At 45.9% G+C, this 23,736-nt stretch overlaps 3 protein-coding genes across 3 annotated transcripts; all 3 read right to left on the bottom strand.

Moving 5' to 3' along the window:
• Positions 1-28: 28 nt before the first annotated feature.
• PCYB_113820 (hypothetical protein) lies at positions 29-6,686 on the bottom strand (the record flags this gene model as incomplete). Its single annotated transcript, XM_004223261.1, has 5 exons — positions 29-198; positions 452-710; positions 923-1,009; positions 1,158-4,550; positions 4,824-6,686. The coding sequence occupies 5 exons, from the start codon at positions 6,684-6,686 to the stop codon at positions 29-31; spliced, it is 5,772 nt and encodes a 1,923-aa protein (XP_004223309.1).
• A 7,571-nt stretch (positions 6,687-14,257) lies between these two features.
• PCYB_113810 (cell division cycle protein 48 homologue) lies at positions 14,258-17,018 on the bottom strand (the record flags this gene model as incomplete). Its single annotated transcript, XM_004223260.1, has 2 exons — positions 14,258-16,425; positions 16,718-17,018. 2 exons carry the CDS (start codon positions 17,016-17,018, stop codon positions 14,258-14,260), a joined length of 2,469 nt encoding a protein of 822 aa, XP_004223308.1.
• A 1,889-nt stretch (positions 17,019-18,907) lies between these two features.
• Positions 18,908-23,080, bottom strand: PCYB_113800 (bi-functional enzyme: long-chain fatty-acid Co-A ligase and oxalyl Co-A decarboxylase; the record flags this gene model as incomplete). Its single annotated transcript, XM_004223259.1, has 2 exons — positions 18,908-21,241; positions 21,566-23,080. The coding sequence occupies 2 exons, from the start codon at positions 23,078-23,080 to the stop codon at positions 18,908-18,910; spliced, it is 3,849 nt and encodes a 1,282-aa protein (XP_004223307.1).
• Positions 23,081-23,736: the final 656 nt, after the last annotated feature.

Below are 23,736 nucleotides of genomic sequence, written 5' to 3'. Positions count from 1 at the left end.
TTTCCTTCCTCTCTTCCTGGCGTAGCCCTCATTTCGCCCTTCGCCCAACCGACTCGTGTGACAGGTGAAATTTGCCCCATGTTACCTCTTCTTTCCTGTTGTCCCCCGACGGCTCCCCGCTTTCGTGCAACCATTTCACAGCTCCCCCTTGGAGCCACCTCTTCAGACTCAGCATGGCAGAAGAGTTACTTTCGCCATCTTAAAAAAGGGATTTTAAAAAAAAGTTAATTCGAACGGTAGTTTATTTGCAAATGGGTACACGTATTGAAAAGTGAAGCGGTACAAAAAAAAAAACGGTGGAGGAGAGGCGAAAAAACGGTAGAGGAGAGACGAAAAAACGTCACATGAGATGGGTGTCGGGCTGTAGACCACATGTTGACGGCCATGCAGATAGCATACCGATTTACCCCCACCCTGCTAAAGCTGTTATGATCAAACGATCAAGCAGTACCGTCGTGGTTGCCCCCCTTGTCCACCCCATCGCGTGGTAAAAAATGACGACACAGTTGGAAGAGCTCCTCCTTCGAGTCGATGACGTCCCTTTTTCTCTTCACAAAAATTTCCTTGTACCTTTTTCCTATGCTAAAGTAATTTTTGTATGTCTTCCTATTTGTCTTACTTCTGTGGTTTTTTAATGACTCCGCGGCGAAGTAAACCAGCTGCGGGCTCTCCGCGCAGAGCTTCAGTATGCGGTCGATTCGTTTTATGTTCTGGGGGAGGGGAGGTACGGGCAGAGATGGCAAGAGATGGGTAGAGATGGACACAGATGGGTAGAGATGGACACAGATGGGCAGAGATGGACACAGATGGGCAAATCAAACCAAGCCTGGACACGCAGGAACGCGGCCCAACGGGAGAAACGGGATAAGGAGCCGCCCCCACGCGTCTGCATACCCACGGAGATCACGCCCCTCTCTCTTACCGTCAAAATGTTCTTTCCCATGAACATGTTGGCTTGGAGGGCCAGGACGATGCACAGCAGTTCCGGCAGGCACATCTTAAAAAGCTTCTGCGAAGGGGGAGAAGTGAACAAATGGACGTGCCGCTAAACGGACGTGCTGCTAAACGGATGTGCCGCAAAACGGACGTGTCGCTATACGAACGTGCCACTAAACGCAGGCATACACACGCGCGTACCAACGAGGTGCTCTCCTTACCTGACCAATCCACGCGAGCTGCGCAGCGGAGTTCTTACTTAGCCACGTCGAAATTTGCACTAGGATGTGATAAGCGTTTCTTGTGTCCACCGGGTCTGGACCGCACGTCCGCACTGCGCAGTCATCCCCGTTCTGCTTTAACTTTCCATCACGGACGCTCATGTTGCTCCCCCTTTTTTTCAAAATTGACCTCTTGAAATTTTCGTAGCGGCCGGGCAGGCACTCACTAAGGTAACCGTTGAGGTAGCCACTTGGGTAGCCATTGGGATAGCCACTCAGGCGGTCACTGGGCCAGCCGATCAGGTGGCCACCGGGCCAGCCGCTCGGTGGAGACGCCCATTCCCCCTCCAGGAAGTCATGCGTTTTATCCATTACGACGTCAGAGAGGCAGTCCCGGTCCGGCTGATTGCTCCACTGGTTGTCCCCGCAACAGTCGGTGGGAGAATCTTTGGAGCTGTCTCCTACGTGTGACTCCTCTCCATGGTCACACAACCTACCTACGTCCTGAACACCATAGGTAACCTTCTTATCCGTTTGTAACTCCACCCCCGATGAGAAGAAGCCTTCGCTGTGGCTTCCCTTGCTGGCCCCACCACCAACATAGTTAACGTAGTACATGTGCATATGTCCAGACAGCCCCATACCACCACAACTCACAGGTTCTTTTTTTTCCCTCTTTTTCTTCTTCTTCTTCTTCATCCTCCTCCTCCTTTTTGAATAATTGCTGTCTTTCCCCTTGACAAAATCGTGCCCATTTATAACTCTATAATGCTTGCGCAAAATTTTGCAGTTAAATAATGATCGCACGAAGGGGGGATGCGTCGACTTACTCACTACAGGAGGGTCTTTATTGGCTCGCCTTCCACCCGCGAGTCGATTTAACTTCGCCGGGGAGATGAACAAATCTGCACAGATTATGATGCACACCGAGAGAGTGTACTGTATCTGTATGCTCAGAACAAGCGCGTGAAGGTAGAACATGTCATCGTTGTTTTGGCTGCCCTCCTTTTGGCTCTCCTCCTTTTGGCTGCCCTCCTTTTGCACGTCTTCATCGCAGTCGGTTTTCCTCCCCAGGTGAGGACTAGCGTGGGGACTAGTGCTGTCCGCACGCAAGTACAACCCAGGGGAAGCCCACTCGGAGGCTGCGCGACCTCCCGCAGGGGATGCACCCATTGCATCGCCAAAAGAGCACCCCGAAAATAAATTCCCTTCACCATCCGCTCTTAAAAAGTTGTTTGAAGCCATATGGTAGGGCAACTCGTTGAGAAGCGTCCTTCCCATTTTCACCTCAGCTCCATGAGCACCCTCCGATGGGAAATAACTCGTTACGGACTCCCTCTCTTTAATATGAATGCCCAAGTACTTCGAAGCAGCCAACAACTGCTGCGCAGTTTTGAAATGCAAAATGGACGCGTGGTCGTAATAACCCTTGTACAGCTTAACGCAGAGACAATAGAGAGACAAAACAACCTTCTGCAGTTGCTGCATTTTACTCATCACTTTTTTTGTGATCACTTTTTCTTTCTTCTTCTTCAGCAGGATTTTTACATTTTTATTATTAAAAAGAATTAGCTTCACGATATTTTTCTTTTTCAGGAGAAACGGAATCAAACGGTTGTACTTCCTAATCATGAAATTGATCCATTTGTCGTACAGGTAGCACTTATTCATGGTGTGCACCTGCAGAGCTGTTCTTTCGCATGTGGGAACGATGGCTGGTCTGCTTTGCTTGGGGCAGCGGGGTTCCAGCGGGTTGTCTCCTAAGGGGGTGCAAACTAACGGATCGCTGCCTAACGGGTCGTTGCCTAACGGATTGCTGCCTATCGGATCTCTGCCTAACGGAGCGCTGCCTAGGGGGTTGCCATTTCCCCGCTGACCCTGCCGCACATTTCGCAGGAACTCCCGCGAGAACTGCTTAAGCACCCTCTGTGCGCAGGTGTACTCATTCAGGAAGATCAAAATGTGCGCGGCGTACGATACGCACCGTTGCCGGTAGGTCACCAAGGAACCGACGCGACTCTCCCTACCCATATGCATATGCATATCCATGTCGCCATCCCTATCATCTCCCTCCTCCAGTTCACTAAAAATAGAAATCCACTTTAGCAACTCTTGCAAAATTTCTTTCAACTCAAATTTGTAATACAAAATGCAAAAGTAAAAATTCGCGATTTCCCATGCCATGAGTAGAAAATTATCGTCTTGAAATTTTCTCCTTCCATTCCCCTCAGATGAGGAACTCCTACACCCTGCGAGGCCCCTCCGTCTCTCCTCCACCATGTTAAACACAAAGCCATAGTTCCCTTTTATGAACTCAAAAATCTCATCATAGGAACAACCCAAAATAAATTTACAATTGATGGTTATTTGGATGTATTGAAGATACACCTGATTTTTGTCTAGCCAAATGGAATTTACATTACTCTCCATGATCTTACAAAACAGCTTTTTTTCTGTGAATTTTTTTTTTAACTTTTTCATGGAGCTAGCCAAATTTACATACTGCTTTTCATATTCTTCATGCCATTGTATGTCATATATTTTTAACCTCCTTTTTAGCTGTTTAATCCAGTGATCGTTCTTATCCTCCACCTCTACACTAGTCCTCGTTCCCAAATGGGCATTCACTCCCCTCTCGTACTTATTACTACCATCCATGTACTGATTCAGAAGTACCATCACTTGGCTTGGACTCGAATAGCTTCTCTCCAAATCGCATTTTTCATTTGTAGATCCATTCAAAAAAGGTATCCCCATTGATCCTTTGCCATTTTCCATTTCGCTACTACCCATGTAGTTTGAAAAATATTTTTTTTTTTTTAATTGAAGAAAAGAAGGAATTTCTTCCATTGAGTGGTACACATGATAGATACACTCGACTGCATTTAAGAAGTGGAGGGTTAGTCTATCCTTCGAGTGGTCTCTTTTTTCGAGCTTGCACAGGATTCTATGTTTTCGCAAGTTTTCCTTGTCTAGCTCTCCGTTCGGGATCCACTCGTGGGACATCAAACCGGTGGGTGCCTCCTCCATGGATGTCTCCAGAGATGACCGTGGTAGCGTTCTGCCCCTTCCGCCATCACCATCACCATCGCTAACTACTCCAACTAGTCCAACTACGTCTCTTTCCCCATTTGCTGCAATTCCCTCCTTGGACCCGAAGGTCGCCCAGTACCTCCTCAACACGGAACAGTTCCTCCTCTGCAATGTGGAAAATCTCTTCACGTTTTTACTAATCGTTTCTATCTTTGCATAGTTGGCACTTAGATTGACCTCTCCCACGAGGCTGCTTTTCTCCAGGCCTACGTTATACAGCAGGTTGTTCAGCTCGTAAAAGTTTTGGGAAAAAATCCTTTCCACCCAAATCCACACGTTGTAGTAGTTGTCGTATATCCTCTGGGGCGGGGGCACCACGGAGGTAGCGGCGCAGGTGGCGGTAGGGGTAGCGGTATAGTTCGCGGCAGAGTTCGCGGCAGAGTTAGCGGTAGAGTTCGCCGTATAGTTCGCCGCACAGTTCGCGGTAGTGGTAGCGTTAACGCTAGCGTGTAGTTCGCTGCCCAAGTCGCCCCAGACCTCGCCGCTAACGCTACCCCTGCCGCTTCCACTTCCGCTTCCACTTCCGCTTCCACTTCCACTTCCACTTCCACCTCCCCGAGCGTGCATACTCACAGACAAGCCGATGAATCTCTTCTGCGCGAAGTTTAAAAACACGCGGAAAAACTTCCTAATGATAAGCACATTCTCCACGGAGTATTCCCCAAAGGCATATACCAAGTTGAAAATTTCGATAACAATATGGCACAACATTTTTTCTAAGTGGCTCCTAGTATGGTATTGCACAATGGTTTCTATTTTTTTATTTCTAAAGAGGAAGAATTTGCTCATTTTATTATCCTCCTGCCTGTTTTCACTGTCTCCTTTGGGTATTTCCTTCCCATGCCACGCGTCAGGATAGGCACTCCTTCTACGCATCGAGTGTTTACCCAATGCAGGGATACATTTGGCTGTCCTCAGAATGCTCAGCCTCCGCTTCACATTCTTCTCATACGTCATTCTTCTCCTCTTCGTTCTCTCACAGAGGTATTGCTCCTCACTTCGCTTATTCTGGTGCAGGGGTTCGGAAAATCGCTGCTTTTTTGCTGTGTACTTGGAATGTCTACTAGGCCTCCTTTGGCTACCTGCCCTAGTTTCGCCGCTGCTAAGCTTGCTTTGGTGATGACCTTCCCTGGTTTGGAGGCCCCCCCTCATTTCACTGCTCACACGAGACACCTTCCTCTTTCTCCTTCTCCGCCTCTCCTCCTCGACCCCCCCTTTACGGGCTCTCTTACGAAACAAGTCCAAATAATATGCAACGTTGTTCCTTTCGACATACTCATCTAAGTTTTGGCTGACGGTGATGTAGGAAGCCAAGGCCAAGAAAATCACATCCAAAATTGTCATTTCTTTCCCCACGTGGTCATTCTTTAAGTATTCACAGCGGGATTTCACCTCAGTGGAGGAAAGCTCTCCATTCGCAGTGGCGGATAACTCTCCATTCGCAGTGGCGGATAGCTCTCCATTCGCTGTGGAGGATAACTCTCCTCCATTCCTCGTGGTCAATATTTTGCAAAAAAAATCGTGCTCAAACATCAAGATTGGAGTTCCATTCTTCTCTGCATTAATTATAGAAGAGTTCAACAAAATGGGAATGCAGAATTTTTCAAAGAGAGAACAGGTCTGAAAAAAGTGCTTCCATTTGTTATGGGTAAAAATGAAGCATACTATTTGGGAGACGATTATCAGTATGGCTATGTCTAGTAGGGGCCAGTCTGATGGGCAGCTGTGCACAATTTGCTCCATGTAATGAGACACTTCCTTATCCTTTTTCTGCTTCGGTGCACCACCTGTACTACACACAGAACTGTTCTTCGGCTCGTCTGCCCGGTTCGGTTCATCTGCTCGGCTCAGCTCATCTGCTCGGCTCAGCTCATCTACCCGGTTCGGTTCATCTACCCGGTTCGGCTCATCTTCTCGGTTCGGCTCATCTGCTCGGCTCAGCTCATCTGCTCCGCCGAGTGGGGAAAAATCGTCACACGTGCTCGCGTCACTCCTCTCCACGTCTGCGAACTGTTTGTATAACTCCTCCTCCTTCTCAAAAATCAAGAGCATCAACTTTTGGGCTAGCTCGAAATTATCGTTCTCTATTATCTGCAGGATCAGGCCCATCCACTCGTGTTCGCGGAAGACGGATTCCGTGTGTTTAGCGGCGGGGGCGCCTGCCGTGTCTGCCGTGTCTGCCGCGTCTGTCACTTCTTCCACCTGGGCCAACGATTCTACCACTTCTTCCACTTGGGCTGCCGCGTCTGCCGCTTCTTCCACCGGGGCCGACGATTCTGCCGCTACTTCCACCTGGGACACCATTACACCACACGCATCCCCCCCTGTTAACTCTTTTCCTTTCCTCTTTCTCCGGCCCTCACCACCCCTCGACTTCCTCACCCTGCACTTCAACTCTCCCGGGGAACGACTCTTCACGGACGAACTTGGCTGCATTTTTTTTTTCTTCAAAAGGCGATTGGGCGTGCCAAAATTTATCAGCACTTTACCAATTTTCCTTTTTTTCCCACTGCACAATTGATCTGAGACCCCTTCGTTAGAACAAACGTTTCCCTTCTGAGCACTCGGATATGTTTCCCCCCCTACAATGACCCCTTCACCTGAGAAGCCCCTCCCTGCATGTGTATCCACCTGTTCGTTCTTTCCTACATCGTTTCGCACTTTTCTTTCCTTCTCCTTGCGGTTATCCAAACTCAGGTTGTAATTTCTTTTATATTTGGAGCAAAAATTATACATGTTATTTTTCCTCACCATTTTGTGCCTCCTTCGAGGAAAATGCTTCTTCACACATATCTGGGTTGCCTTAAAATGGCTTCCACTCTTACTGCTTCGTTCGTCTCCACAAATGGTGCTACTCTTTTCACGTGCACAGCTTTTTCTCCCCCCAACTTTTTGCGGTGTGTTATTATTCTCGCTTAAGCTAGATGGGAGTTGCTTTGCACTGTGTGTTTCAGGTGGCTCGGCTCCCCCACTGCACCCTTCACCTTTGCCGCTACGTTGGGGGCATGAGCTTTCTTCGTGCTCCCCCTCCAGTATCACCCTTTCTTCACGCTCCTCCTCCAGTATCACCCTTTCTTCACGCTCCTCCTCCAGTATCAGCCTTTCTTCATGCTCCTCCTCCACCATCATCCTTTCTTCGTGCACCTCCTCCACCATCATCCTTTCTTCACGCTCCCCCTCCACCATCATCCTTTCTTCACGCTCCTCCTCCACCATCATCCTTTCTTCGTTGCTCTTTTCCTCCCCTTCTTCCGAATGCCCCCACCTTATAGTAACCTCCCCCGTATTACTCCCCCCCTCGAAGTTGCAACTTCCCACGCGATCGTGCGAAACGGCCAATTTGCTCACCTCCCCAGTATTCACTTGTTCTGATATATTTTCCTCCTTTTTTACACTTTGGCTAGTTACACAACTTTTAGAACCACCCCCTCCCCACTCGGCTTTGAATCCATCCTCTTGACTTTTGCTCCTTAAGTAAATTTTCACATTCTCAGTAATGACGTCCTCATCCTTGGACTCTACTCTTATGCATACATAATCGCTTCTATTGATGTGCCCTATTTCGGGTACTCCCCCATTCTCCCCCTCGTAATCATTGCCCTCTTTACTTATGATGTCAGGACTATCACCTCGAATGAGGTCCTCCCCGTTTTGTTCTTCCTTTACGGGTATGTTATCTCCCTCGTTCATTTGTACATGCCTGCTGACATTGTCCGATGAGCTATCCTTGCGGAAATTCTCCTCCTTCACGAGGGTGATGAACTCCCTGTCTGAATTATCTACCTTATCGTTCTCACTTTCAAGGGCATCTATCGCTTCACCCCTGAGTGTTTCTTCGGAGGTGCAAAATTGGGCCACTTCTCCTCCTAGCAGGGTGCGCAGCCCGTCCGACTGATGATTTACTTCCATATGGGTCCCACTGCTTTTTTCTTTATCCTCATCAACAAGTGCATCACCTGCCAAGATGTTACTTTGTGCCATGGGAGAGGAACCACTTTCAGCAGCTTCGTCCGGTTCAGCTTTGTCCGGTTCAGCTTCGTCCGGTTCAGCTTTGTCCGGTTCAGCTTCGTCCGGTTCAGCTTTGTCCGGTTCAGCTTCGTCCGGTTCAGCTTCGTCCGGTTCAGCTTTGTCCGGTTCAGCTTCGTCCGGTTCAGCTTTGTCCTGTTCAGCTTCGTCCGGTTCACCTTCGCCTGCCTCACCTTCGCCTGCCTCACCTTCGCCTGCCTCACCTTCGCCTGCCTCACCGTTTGGCCCCCCCTTTTGCGTATCCACTTTTTCCACCTCATAGGCAGGCTCCCCTCCGGGGAGTCCACATTCCGTCCGCTCGTAGGGGGGGGCATTTTCTATTTTTACGCATTTCGCGCTTAAACTGTCACAGTTGTAGAGAATATCGACATGATGCTGATCCTCCCCCGGAGTTAACAAAATGGGGGTAACACAGTTAGGCGTCTCCTCTCCATAGTCCAAATTTCTCTTTAACACCATCATGGTGGTGTCGTTAAAATCTTCATATAAATCTGTTTCGCGGTACTTCGTCTGTACCGAGTTCACTGCTGATGAGTCGTAATGTACCTCTTCCCCTGTAACTACTCCATTTGGCGTATATTCCTCGGGGGTAACAATTTTTTCCGTTTCTCCTTCTAGAAGTGCTTCCCCCGTTTGTCGTTCCATCGCGTCTCTTTGATCACCCCCCTCGAGTGGCGTTTCCCTCATTGAGTGTTCCACCTCGACACCACTTTGCTCCCCCTTGACATCATAACTGGGCACAGACACCCTCTCATCATCAACATCACCCCCCACACATTCGTCTCCTTCCGAGGTATATCTACTTTTACTTTTCACACCATAATATGCATGGCCCACCTTGTCAATATTATCCACTGGGGAAAAACCTTTCTGCTTCATATCTGTATCTAATTTGTAGCCCGTTTTAAGATCCACCCCTTTTTTTATCTGATCCTTAGCTACACTATCAAACCGTTTCAGTGTCCTGCTTGGCACTGAAGAACATTCCTTATTTATCATCGTAAAATTCATCGTGCTGGATCGTTTAGGCATATGCAAAGGGGATGGTTCATTATCTCCTCCCACCCGTTTATGTAGTCCCCATTTTTGTGTACCCTGCTTCGACGCAGGACTATTCCTATATTTAGCTCCCCCCGTGGGCGAAGTTTCCTTAACCTGTCTCCCATTTTTTAAAACCCAATTCCCCAACCCGTCTATGTTTTTCCTTTGCAAGGGAAACATTTTAGAGGCTATTTTATTCTTATAATTTGCACTGCTCGGTGAGACATCATTATGAGAAGATTTTCCATCCTCTCTGATACTCCATTCCGTTTTGTCAGGAGCTTGCGCGTCGTTAATAGAGCTCATCATTTTGGGTGTATCATCTAGCTGAGAGGATAATTTTTTTTTTTCATTTCCCTCTCCATTTAGTTTATAAAGGGAGGGATATCCATTCGTCCTTACGCTATTCTTTCTTAGCACTGAGTTTCTGTTTCGAACCGTTGTAGAGTACCTCCTCATAATTTGCTGCTTCGTTTCGAACAGGTTATCCCCTTTCATGTGGGAGCCAATCGCTTTGGCACTATTCACATTGATTGGCGACGGGTATTTGATCACGCTTTTTGTTTTGTCTCCATGTGGAAAGCGCTTTTGATTTAAAAGGGTGTCCCTTCTGAGTAAGTCAGGATGTCCGCTTCTGTTCGGCACCTTGGTTGGGGTTGTCCTTGGCGTTGTCCCTGGCGTTGTCCTTGGCGTTATCCTTGGCGTTATCCTTGTTGTTGGCGCCACTTCTGGCGTGCGTTCCCCCTTGTCAGGATTCATGATGGTGTCAATTAATGTCTTTTTTAAGTTTTTTTGAAAGCTATCATTGTGCAGAAAATTTGGGGAGGTACTTCTGCCTATGTATTTTTCTCTGTTGTGTGTGGTCCTCGAGGTGAAGACGTTTTGCTTATTCGGGATTTTTTCATTTTTTTTTATTCCCAAGATGAGCGGTTTGGTAGCTAGAGGTGTGGCTTTGCTAGTTGGAGAGGGGGTTCTGCTAGTTAGTGAGGGGGTTCTGCTAGCTAGTGAGGGGGTTTTGCTAGTTAGTGAGGGGGTTCTGCTAGCTAGTGAGGGGGTTCTGCTAGTTAATGATGGGGTTCTGCTAATAAGCGGTTGTCCCTTCCCATTTAGTGCGGTTGCCCTCCCACTTAAAGACGCCGCATCATTGCGTGCTTTCTCGTTCACTACTTTGCTACTTCTGTTGGTTCTGCTGCCGTCCCCGTGGCTGACCTTTTCTGCGCCTCGATTTTTCTCATTTGTTGGAGTTCCCCTTCCGCTTAGCTGTCTCATACCCCCATTTGACTGATTGACCATGTCTTTCGCCACATCCCTCAGACTCACCTTTGAGTCATCATTTTTGGCATCATTTTTGGCATCATTTTTGGCATCATTTTTGTCATCATTTTTGGCATCATTTTTGTCTTCATTTTTGTCTTCATTTTTGTCTTCATTTTTGTCATCATTTTTGGCATCATTTTTGTCTTCATTTTTGGCATCATTTCTGGCATCCTTTTTGTCATCATTTTTGTCGACATTTTTGGCAACATTCTTGTCATCATTTTTGTCGACATTTTTGGCAACATTCTTGTCGCCATTTTTCAAGTTTATCCAAGTTTGTCTAACGGAGGACTTATTTCCAAGGTTGCTTCTAACCCAGTTGGAGGTGCTTCCCTTTTTTTCAGTACCCCTTGGAACCGGTTTCAAATCTGGTGATGCCCCATTCGAGTCAGGAAATTCTACTCTTTTGCTCAGAGCTCCACTGTTGTTCTTCTCTTTGCTCAGAGCTACACTGTTGTTCTTCTCTTTGCTCAGAGCTACACTGTTGTTCTTCTCTTTGCTCAGAGCTACACTGTTGTTCTTCTCTTTGCTCAGAGCTACACTGTTGTTCTTCTCTTTGCTCAGAGCTACACTGTTGTTCTTCTCTTTGCTCAGAGCTGCATTGCTATTCTGCCCTTTGTTCTTTACTTCACCTGCCTTTTTTTTCTCGTCTTCTCTCACGTCTTCGTTGTTTTTCCTTCCCAGTATGGATTTCCTATTAATTATATTACTGATAACATTTTTTACGTTATTTTTTATCAAATTTATGTACCCCCTATTTTTGTTTTCCTCCAAGGTGTGTGCACTATTCAGTGGGGAGGGTCCACTTCTATGGTCCTCGCATTTTTGCTGGGAAGCATCATTTGGCGTATCTTCAAAATTTGATGCACACTTCAGTTCGGTGTTTCCGACCCTCTGATGGGGAAACCCACTTTTTCCTTTGTCGCTTCTAAATTGTGATGTCGTGAAGCTTTTAAACGAAGCGGCATCGTCCTTAGGGGCATTTTCACAGCTCAACAATTTGTCGTCATTAAAAACTATTTTTTGAAGTGAAAAGCGGCTCATTTTACGTTCGACTCATTGGTCTCGTCTTTTTGTGCCCATAAATATACATATATATGTATACACCTCGCATGCGCAACTTCGCAAGTGTGACAACCGTTTGGTGATTTTTTCTCACATGTGGCTGATCATGGGCAGGTGTGTGTGCAAGCGGGCATTTCTCCAGTTCTGTTCTCTCGTCTTTCTTTCCTTTTTTTTTTTGCATGTGCATAAATATTTGTGGCGCACTACTCACAGCAGGAGCAAAGCTAGCAATCTTGAGAAGGTCAACAATGTCAATGTTGAAACTGATTGCAGTAACATTAGTGCAATGACATGGTTCTCTAAGCCAAAGCGACGTCGCGTGGGTAATATGAAGCATAACGCCCCTTGCAGGTTCACAAAAAAAAAATAAAAATAAATAAATAAATGAAGCAAACAATGGTGTATACTTCTCAGAATGGGCTTAAAAAATTCACTCTTCGACGATACTGTGTCTTTAGCCCATCATGTGAATAGTACAGAAATTCGCTTAATCCGTAACTGCACAAAGGGCTACACTTGCTCAGATTTATTAGGCATGCTGATTAGTCTCAAATCAGCAATTTCGTTAAATAAGACATAGCGGGCAGTGTAGTTTTTTTTTAAAAAGATAAGCAAACTGTAGGAGAAAAAAAATAAAATAAAATAAAAGCTCAAAATGACTCAACGAAGACGTTTTAAAAATTGCAAAAATAGACAATTCAAAAGTTCTAGTTTTACGTTTAAGTATGCTTTTAATGAAAGGGGAAAAAAATTTGAGGTAATTGTCACTTTTGCGGCATATCGGAGGGGATGCTTAACTGCTGCTGCGTGATAACATGGGAGGAACGCATCTCTAGGTAATCTCCGGTTATCTCAGAGCGAGGCACGCGCGCGGAAAAAATGCGCTTCGCGGGAATGACAAACGTAGAAATGATGAGCGCGGAGATAATGAGCAAGAAACTGGTCGAAAGGCCGCCTCCCCCTTAAACTTCCCATCCCGAATGAAGAACAGCAAAATTGGCAGTTACATTGTCCACGTCCCTTTGCCTTTCCCACCCTCAAATTTTATAACACTCAATGTTATTATAAATCGCTTTTGTGCTTTTTGACATTTTGGCTAGATAAACACAGATATTTTCTAGAAAAAAAAATAAAATAAAATGACTTTTTATATGTACATATTTGTGCAAAAAAAAAAAAAAAAAGCTTAAAAAATATGAACAAGTCAGAAAAATTGTGGGATTTTTTTTTTTTTTTTCTAGCTAGCTACAAACTGGACAGCAAAGCAAAATGTTATTTTTAAGCACTTCATTTTTTAGCAACGGGATGTAGACTGTCTTTCAATTGGGAAGCCCGTCTACTTCTACACAAGTTGAACATCCGGAAACTTTGCACATGGAAAAATGGTACTCCACTCTAGGGTGAGGTGTGGCGTTCAACAAAGGGCTATCGAATAATTTCCAAATTAACCCATCTCATCCGTTTGGAAGCGTGTGTGCAGACCCACATAAGGATATACACTTATGAGAACGGGAGTATTACCCCACCATCAAAAATTTTTTGGGGCAAATTACGTTATTTGCGCCATGGCCGTTTTGGGCGTATATACTTACCCCATTTTAAAGTGCTCTCCGCGTTTCCCTATTTTTCGCAAAAGGGTATGTTTCCCCATGTCGCCTTCACTCATAGGGAGCTCACTCGATCAATCGGGCAACTTCGCTTCGTTTCTTTTCGTGTTTGTTTCTCTTTTTTTTTTATTTTTCAAACTGCTCTCCTTTTTACCCCCCGGTGTTGATCTTCTAAGTGTGGGGAGTTCACCACAGAAAATGTCGCAGCGTTGGGGGGAAGGGAGGGGAGGTACACCTCCGCGTCTACCACACACGCGGTGAGCACATGTACGTACATACACATTTATAAACCCTCATGGAGGTGCACCTTGCAGCCCCTTAAAAGGATACCCCCCCCAAATGTGACACTTTTTAGAAGCAAAAAGGCCGCATTAGCTGAACAGGTAGGAACCTCCTTACTCATACAACTGCACACATATTGTTGGCCAAAACGGTGCAAAAGGATGCTCCCCAAAAGGGGGCTACCCAAAAGGAGGCTGCCCAAAAGACGCTTCCAAAAGATGCTATCACTTAAATTTGTTAAAACTTTAACGGTTTTATTTAATTCACACAGACGTACAGATGTACACAGGGGCAAGTCCCCAGACTGGTACACACACACTTACGTGAACTGTGAAGAGAAGATGGGCGGTGCAATTTGGGCCCCCTTCTTGGCTTAAAAAATGTACAACTTTGTTATAATGGCAAAAGGGGAATTAAAAAAGGCGTGCAGGTGGGTATGTTTGCACGGGGGGATGTAAGCACACAGGTGTGCACAGCTGACTGGTGGGGAATTCGATAACTGGGTTCGGGGAAAAATTGGGTAAGTGTACAACAGGGCAGAGTGGGCACGGCGGTACAACCATGCAGAGTGGGCACAGCGGTACAACCATGCGGAGTGGGCACGGCGGTACAACCATGCAGGGTGTGCACGGCTGTGTAGGCACGCGAAGAAGACTCACTCTCGCCGAACTACGAGTACAAGTCATCATCCACGTTGTACTCCTGGGGTTCCTCGTTGTTCTCCTCATCGGGCCAATCAATGATGAAGTCATCGTTTCCACCACCCGTCTTCGTCTTATACAGAGGATCGAACTTTATTCTAAAGTTGTCGTACTTAATTAGGTCGGCTTGTGAAACACTTCTCCTAGCACCAGCTAGTCCCTCCTTGAAGTGGTGCCTCGTAATTTCATATTTGATTGTACTTTCTTCGTTATTCTGCACAGTGGTACCATTTTGAATGCTTTGAGCATTCTCCCCATTTTCGGTTTTTTCATTTGGATACATTTGTAGCTTAGACTTTTTGTTCATTTCCTCCGCATCGATGGCATCTCGAATGGCCGCTCTGGCTGCCCTCTGGCAGAGCTCCGCTAAATCGGCGCCACTAAATCCGGCGGTCTTCTGGGCCAAAAAGTCTATAGGCACATTATCAGCTACGGGGCACTTCCTCAATATAGCGCTTAGGATAGAAATTCTTGCAGCTAAATCAGGCAAAGGAATATAAATCAACTGATCTAGTCTTCCTGGTCTTAGTAACGCTTCATCTAACAATTCAGGTCTGTTGGTTGCTCCTATGAAGAAGAGATTTTTCTTCGGTCCAACCCCATCAATTTCGGTTAGTAACTGATTCATTACACGATCTCCAGCACCGCTTCCATCTCCAAGGGTAGATCCTCTTTGCGTCCCAATGGAATCTAACTCGTCAAAGAATAAAACACAAGGTGCCGCAGCTCTAGCTTTGTCGAATACTTCTCTAACATTTGCTTCGGACTCACCAAACCACATGGTTAGCAGTTCTGGACCTTTAATGGATACAAAATTAGCTGAACATTCAGATGCAACGGCTTTGGCTAGTAACGTTTTACCACAACCTGGGGGGCCATAAAATAAAACACCCCTAGATGGAGACATACCAAACTTTTCAAATTTATCTGGATGGTCAATTGGATAGAGAATCATTTCACGTAACGTATTCTTCACTTCATCCAGTCCACCAATGTCATCCCATTTCACATTCGGAACTTCAACAACGGTTTCTCGTAACGACGATGGGTTGCATGTACCCAACGCCATGTTAAAATGATCCTGTGTTACGCACATACTTTCTAACACCTCCTTGTCAATAATTTCATCTTCCAAATCGATTACATCCATTTTTTCTCGGATACATGTTAGTGCGGCTTCTGTACATAGCTGAGCCAAATCTGCACCAACAAAACCGTGTGTGCTGCTTGCCAGTTCTTCTAGCTTCACATCTGGAGACAGCTTCATATTTTTGGTGTGTATTCTTAAAATTTCAAATCTTCCATTGTCATCAGGTACTCCTATATCAATTTCTCTGTCAAATCTGCCAAATCGTCTCAACGCAGGGTCTATAGAATTTTGCCTATTGGTTGCTGCTATGACTACTACTTGTCCTCTACTTTTGATTCCATCCATTAGGGTTAGCAATTGGGAAACTACTCTCCTTTCAACTTCTCCATTTGTTTTTTCTCTTTTGGGAGCAATGGAATCAATTTCGTCAATGAAGATAATTGCAGGGGAATTTTTTTCTGCTTCTTCGAAGGCTCTCCTTAAATTTGCTTCTGCCTCTCCTGCCATTTTACTCATTACTTCTGGTCCATTTATGAGAAAAAAAAAGGCTCCTGTTTCATTTGCCACAGCTCTAGCTATACAAGTCTTTCCACTTCCTGGGGGTCCATATAGCAATACTCCTCTGGGTGGTTTCACTCCTAACGTCTTAAATAATCCTGGGTGTCTCAGTGGCAGTTCGATCATTTCTCTAATTTGAGCTAGCTGTTTTTTACATCCTCCTATGTCATCATAACCTATTTCGTCTAGCTTTTCTTCATCGTCTCTTTTGATGGGATCTCCTTCGTAGTATATCACCGTGTCTGGGGAAACGATGCAGAAGTCATCAGGGTCCACTTCAACCACTTTGAATTCTACCGACATGAACCCACCTCGGACAAGGAACAAGTCTCCTTTCTTCACTGGTCTGTACGATTCGTTGAAGTACGGCTTTAGGAAAATCTCGAACAGGGTGTCCTTCGCAAGGCCTTCGATGGTGTCATCAAGGGGCAGCACCTGGATTTTCTTTCCGTACGGGATTTCGGGGCACGGTTTCACGTAGACGATGTCTGAGGGGGGGTGCGGTGATGGGGAGGAGCGGTGATGGAGATGAGCGGCGATGGGGATGAGCGGCGATGGGGATGAGCGGCGATGGGGATGAGCGGCGATGGAGATGAGCGGTGATGGAGATGAGCGGTGATGGAAAAGAGCGGCGATGGGAAAGCGCGCCGATGGGGAAGAACGACACGAAGGAGTGACGTTCGTGGCGTTAGAGCGCTGCCTGCAGAGTGACGGGCCCCACCCTGCTGTGGGCAGTTTACACACGGAGGTACATTCCGCGAGTGCATCCTTGCGCGTTACCTCCCAAGCAAACCCTAAGGTTTTTCCTGGCAACTTTGTTGATCCGAATTTTGCCTTCATCCAATTCGTTGTCATTCAAAATGATGCAAATGGTGGAGTGCCTTTTCTTTCCCTTAATCAGGATGGTGTCCCCTCGGAAAAAGTTCAATTCCTCCATTCGCTTGGTGTTCAGGGCCACAACGGAGTTGTCATCGTTCGTTGCTTCCTCCACAATGAGTCTGCTCAGGTTCTTCTTTTTCGTCACTTTCCCATCTCCGTTGTTTTCATCGGCCACCGCCTTCACATCGGCACTGTTCTCCATTATGGGGTACACACTCACGGGGGGCACTGTAAGGCGGCACTGTAAAGCGGCAGCGTACAGCGGCAGCGTACGGCGGCAGCCAGGGAAGCTTTCGCGGCTCACGAAATGCACACGTGCGCTTGCAAAAACGCCCTTCACAACAACGTGTAAAAGGTGTGAACGGATGTGCTCCTGTTTGTAAATGATCTCGTTATGTGCATACGCTCGTGTGCGCCTATGCTCATGTGCAAACACTCATACAAACACAAGGGCAGCGAACTTTCGCGTAAAAACGGCCTTTCTCTTCCAGCGCGCAGACGAAACAAGCTCCTGTCACAAGATACTACGTTTGCGCAAATGGCAGTTAAACTCGCTCAACTTTGAGATTGCTTAATTTTGATGAAGTTGACGAAAAATCGCTTTTTTTTTTTTTTTCTTTCTTTCACTTCGGAATGGGTCCTTTTTTTTTTTTTGTTAAACACTTAATTGTTATCGTTCCAGGAGGGTGAAATGGTAAACACAAAGTGGGAAAAAAAAAAGAAATGACACAATGAGGGAATTATATATGGGCATAATATGATGCGATGTGACATTGACATGGTAAGGTTTACTACAAGGGGGCAAATAAAATATCGATGAGAGCACAATTTTGCGAAGAAATGGTCGCAACGATAAGCAAAAATAAAAAAAAGTGTGCCTTTGCCCACCCCCAAAAAAAAAAAGTACACTACACTGTACACGTAAAGAAGTATGCACGAAAACTGGGAGGAGGATAAAATTTTGCGCTGCGCACAAATACACGCACGTGCATATGCGCAGAAACGAAAAGGTGTGAGCTGTGTTATGAAAAGGGCTCCACGGAAAAGAAACACGTGGAGCATACTCCTCTGCAAAATGGCTCCCACGTTTTTGCTAATTTGTCCCGTTTGCATTTCCCTGTGGCTGGACTGATTTATTTTTTGCAAAAAGGAGGACACTTTTTTTCAATTTCAGCATGCACATATATAACTTTATGCAGCGGTAACAGTATGCCCCCTTTTCCAAACAAATCGTGTACAGGTGAACTTTTTTTTTTTTTTTTTGCAGTGAAAAACGCCAATTAAATCTTTTTGCCCCTCCGAGTTGAGCCAATTTTTTCAAGTATTCCCTCCCCGTTCGAGATGAACACTTGTACGTTGTTGCCAAAAGGGGGCCACTATGACACGTTAATTTTTTTTTTTTATTGTACCGGAGGGGGGGACCTGCCCTCCCACACATACACACAAGGTATCAGTGGTGACCACCATATGTGCACAATTACAACCGGCTTGGGTAGCCGCGTCCACTTCCGCTGTGAAACACAAATGACTGTAGCCCACGTATTGGCCCACTCCGTTGTGTCCATTTTTTTTCTTTTTTCTTTGCTTCCCCTCATTAAGTTGACAAGCGGAAAGGCACCCCACCTACGTGGTTAGCGAACGTTGCGACGCTCAACAGGTTGGCTGAACAAAATTTGGCGCATCCTGAGCGTAGTTGTTGCCAGCTCCGACCCCCCTATAACGGAGTATTCTTTGCAACCGCTCAAGTGACGCATAATTCATCGTGTGTTCCACTTAAACGATTTGAAATTATCAGGGCTCGCTTCCCCCAACATTACGGGGAGCGGCTCCAAGCAGGGGTGCATCATTAAATTTTAAAAATTGCATGCATGGGGATGTTCTCTCATGGATGTTTATCTAACAACATGCATGCAGAGATAGGCGTGTGCATGTGGCCTCGTCCGGTGTAAAATTAAAAGGTAAAAAGGGGATAGCTACACAGGTTGATAAATGAGCACACTGAGCCAGCGCTGCAAAAGCGGATCGCTCATCAACCGATTGGCTCACCTCACATGTGTGGGGAAAAAAAAAGTCCTCCCATTTTGCGGTGCCTCACTGTATATACTTGTCCACGTCAAACTTAACCGACTGTGCGTCCCCCACGATAACGTTTAGTAGCACTGGGAAGGAGTTAAAACTTTCGCTCATGACGTACTTGATCTGCTGTAGAAAGTCTTCCCGATTATCCACATAGCGACCATACCCCCCGTGGGCAGTCACATAATTTTCATACTTGCTAAAATGGTAAAGAGCGGAAGGATTTTGAAGAAAAAAATGGGCATCCTTATTCACCTCGTCAAAATGGGGTCCCTTTGTTTGGAAGTCCCTATCACCGTATATGCCGTTGTTGTTTAAAATAATGAGAACGACTTTTAACTTGAAGCGGCACATCGTTTCTACTTCGTTGGAGGTAAAGCCAAAGGAGGAATCTCCTAAAATTGCAAAAGAGATATTTTCTGGATGGTTCAAAGCGGCACAAATAGCTGCGTTCATTGACACACCCATCATTCCGTTGATCTGCGGAATGACAAAATTGTATGGCCCCAGCTGCGGCAAATATAATATCCCCAAGTGTAACGTTATGGACCCTTCGTTGGTGATTACGACTCTTTTTTTTATTTCCTGGTTGAGGAACTTGCGTTTTATGTTCCCCCCTGTTTTGTTCTCCCAGGTTTTACTCCTATTGGGGAGGGGATATCCGCCCGTGTCGTCCCTTTGGTCTCCCTCCTCCGAGCTGCTGTCACTCAAATCGCAGTCGCTTTGCGGCGGGTCCTGATCCACTTCGCCATCCCCATGAGGGAGGACCTCCCCGTGAAGCACCTCACGCAGCTTCGCCCGGTCAACGTACTTAAAATAATCGATGAAGTACCGTTTGTACGTTGCTGGAATTTCATTCCTGGAGAAGAAATAATCGAGAAGACACTGTCTGAGGATAAGCATGGCCTGTTCCATAGTAAACTGTTCAGAAACGATGTGCTGAGTCGCCACTTGGCAACAAAGTTTATGTATGCTCTTCTGTTTAGCCTCTTGGATGGCAGCCAACCAGCTCATTCGTTCGTCCACATCAATGGAAGAGATGGCCTTCCCCCCTTTGAGGGAGAAATACAACTGCTTCACAACTCTGCACAAATCGGAGAAGAAGAAATGCTCGCAGTGGGAGTCCATTTTAGGATCAAATATATCATTCGTCAAGTCAACACAAAGCATATTCTCCTTTTTGCATTGTGGGAAGTTCCCAAAATTGAAATAAAAATTGTAGACAGTTCCAAAGGCAAAACAAAAGTCCAGATTTTCAAAAAGGAACGACTTACACTGATTAGCATTGTACAGGTAATTTTCTTTAACAAAACTTTTGGCCATGGTACTTGCATATATAGGTATCCTCATCAATTGAGACAATTTCAAGACGTACTTAACTCCATGGTTGCAGTTGGTACCTAGGAAGATTGCTCCTCTTTTGTTATTTTGATAAATCCTACAAAATAGCTGCAATAATTTATTGAATTTTTTGTTTTCCTCTTTGGAGAGAGTGATTCGGCCATTCTCCACATTCAGTGGTTGGTGGTACCTCCTTGCGTAGCTGTCACTCAGATCCAATAAATGCAGAGCCTTGTCAAGCGTCATTTCCTTCCCGATTAGGTCATAACTCAAGTTTAAGTAAACGGGTGACTTCATCCTTACACATGTCTCAACACAATTGAATAGCTGCTCCGGAAAAGCATTTGGAGAATCCACATGAAATACCCCTGCACACATTTCCTTGGCCTTTGCCAAAAATTGCTGCTGTGAGAAGTATTGAAAATTCTGGTGCTTATCAAACTCGGTCAAATTTTTAGCAATAAAATTTTCAAAGCATATAAAGATAAGTGGAAAATGGTTCACCTTAGCGTTGTATAACCCTGGCAGAGCATTCACAAATCCTGGTCCTGAGCATGTTAGAATAACTCCTACCTTTTTCTTTTCCTTGTCTTGGTCGAAATAATTTACATAGCTACAACTCAGACAAGCATTTATTTCGTTCCTAAAACTTATGTAGTAAATTTTGTTCCGCACAAAACTGTATATCATTTTGTTCAGGGGAATTCCATAGAGCCCGTAAATGTAATCATCCAGGTGGGCCTTCTTCAAACATAAGGCTAGCACGTCGAATAGACTCAGTTGATTTTTTTTCAAAAGGTCAACTCCTTCTGCCATCTTTCTTCTCGATACTTTCCCCGTGTCCGTTTTTAAGAAATGATTCACAAAGTAGATTTTCTTCGGCACTTTGAAATCCGCCAGTTGTTTCTTCACGTGCTCCGTTAGTTCCTCCCGCAGGTGGTGGTACTTAAAGTTCAGGCTCAGCGAGGCCTCCACGTTGAATTCGTTTTCTGCGGGGGGTTTGCCAGGCTGGGGGGCGGCGGGCACGATGGAAGGGGTGCACGGGGTGAAAGGGGTACACGCGATGAAAGGAGTGAACGGGGAGGGAAGCGAATAGGTGCGCGAGTCGGTACGCGAATCGGCATGCAAATCGGTATGCAAATCGGTATGCAAATCGGTATGCGAATAGGCATGCAAATCGGCACGCAAATCGGCATGCAAATCGGCATGCGAATCGCTATGCGGAGTGCCCCCCGCCGAGAAACTTCCCTGCTGCGCCTTCTGGAGGGCCCCCCCCCAAGGCAACTGCTTCTCGTCCAAAATGACCGCCGCGTGGATGGCCTCGCCATACACCTCATCCGTACACGCAAAGGCTAAGCAGTCGGACACCCGCGGGTCATCCCTCAGCACATCATCAATTTCGTTCGGAATGATCTTTTCGCCCCCCCTGTTTATTATCTCCTTAATTCGGCCAGCAATGAAGAGGAAGTTTTCTTCATCCACGTAGCCAACATCTCCAGTTTTAAAAAAAGGAACGGATTTGCCAATGTCTAAAAAAGGATTCCCCTCCATATGGTCTGCCTTTTTCTTCTCAGTGTTTACATGTACACATATATTTTCATTGTCCTTCATTTCTTTATAACCAAACATGACGTTTTTACCGTTAATGCAAATTTCTCCGAGTTCATTTTTTTGACAAACTTTCTCCTTTTCATGATCGTATATAACTACCCCTACATTTGGAATCCCCACACTTTTGTACTTCTTAACAATTGATACGTCATTCCCCTGGGTGAGAATAAGCTTATTGGTACTCACCTGATGACATGCTTCCGTCATTCCATAGGCCTGCAACACGTTTGTCTCGAATTTCAACTCTGCTTCTCTTTCCATATGTTCATCTAGTTGCGAACTGGATGTCCTAATAAATCTCAACATGTGTTTTATCTTCACTCCATTTACAAAATAATCACTCTCGTACCGTAGGAGCAATATCTTCAAAATGGTTGGGACGGCCGAGAAGTACGTGATGTTATACTGCACAACGTTTTTCCAAAATTCAGAGGCACTAAAAGAATGCCCTACTTGAAAAAGGACATTACCTTTGGCATACAAAATTGGCATTAACACTCCTATCAACCCATGCACATGATACAGAGGCATCACTATCACTGTGTTGTCCTCATTGTTCAGTCCATACGAACTGGTGATATTCTTGATAGTCGTTTTTATATTTTCATTCGTCAGTTGAACTATCTTCACTTTGCTTGTTGTTCCCGATGTGTGAAGATGCAAACAGACATCGCTTCCCTTTTTGATCAATTCATTATCCTCCTTTAGTTCTTCTTTCATGTCAACTGGGTGACTACCGTCATAGGTTCTACTTAAAGAGTAGGTAAAAAACGGCGCTTTTTTATTCTTTTTAATTCGTATAATCCCAATGCTGTGTTCGACACCTAACTCCTCAATCGATTTGCACACATTTTTATAATAGCCATGTTTTTTTTTTATCGAAATGTAACTCTCATCATTCTCATCATAGTCGTGTATAATTATATACTTACAGTTGTTCACTAGGTACCTTACATATTCTTCTTTCTTCAAATTTGTGTTCAATGGAAGGCATATATTTTTGTTGTAGTTTATTCCAAGGAAGCTCACCACGTACTCGATACTGTTGAAAAGGATAATGGATATTTCTTCCCCTGGTTGTACATTGATACATTTTAGAAAGCTCTGCAGATTTGCTACTTCTTCGTACAGCTCTGCGTATGTGAACTGCTGCTTCTCCGTGTTCAGGTCTGTGATGTACCGGTCGTGCACGTCTTCCAGCTGCAGGAAGCTGCGCAGCGTGGATTCCTCCGCCATCAGGTCGGGTGGGGAGCGGTAAGGGAAGCGGTAAGCGGAGCGGTCGGATGGGAAGCACAGATCCCTTGGGGGGCACCTGGGCCAACTGAGCGTACTACTTCGCGTGCGCTTCCGCTTGCTCTCCGATTGCTACTCCGGTTGCTACTCCGCTTGCTACTCCGCTTGCTCTCCGATTGCTACTCCGGTTGCTACTCCGCTTGCTACTCCGATTGCTATCTTGCTACTCCGATTGCTACTCCGCTTGCTACTCCGATTGCTACTCCGCTTGCTACTCCGATTGCTACTCCGCTTGCTACTCCACGTGCTACTCCACGCGGCGCACAGTGTTATCTCCACCCCGCGGGGTCACCTTTATTCTTCTTTCTCCACTCATGGGGGGCATATGCCCCTCTCGGTCGTCGCTCCAAGTGGGTGAGAGTCCCCGGAAGGGCAACGCGTTGCCGTTCTTGGCGTTGGGTGTAAGGAGGGGCAAACCGGGATGCACGCACGTGTGTGCCTTCGCTAAGCTGGGCGTACTCCAAAAGGTGCATTCGTCAACAGAACATTGGTCAAGCGACACATTGGTCAAGCAGCACATTGGTCAAGCAGCACATTGGTCAAGCAGCACATTGGTCAAGCAGCACATTGGTCAAGCAGCACATTGGTCAAGCAGCACA

The sequence above is a fragment of the Plasmodium cynomolgi genome, chromosome 11 (genome assembly GCF_000321355.1).
Source record: "Plasmodium cynomolgi strain B DNA, chromosome 11, whole genome shotgun sequence".
Taxonomy (NCBI): Eukaryota; Apicomplexa; class Aconoidasida; order Haemosporida; family Plasmodiidae; genus Plasmodium; species Plasmodium cynomolgi.
The sequence above is the reverse complement of the archived record's forward strand: the minus strand, read 5'-3'. Positions and strand labels throughout refer to the sequence as shown.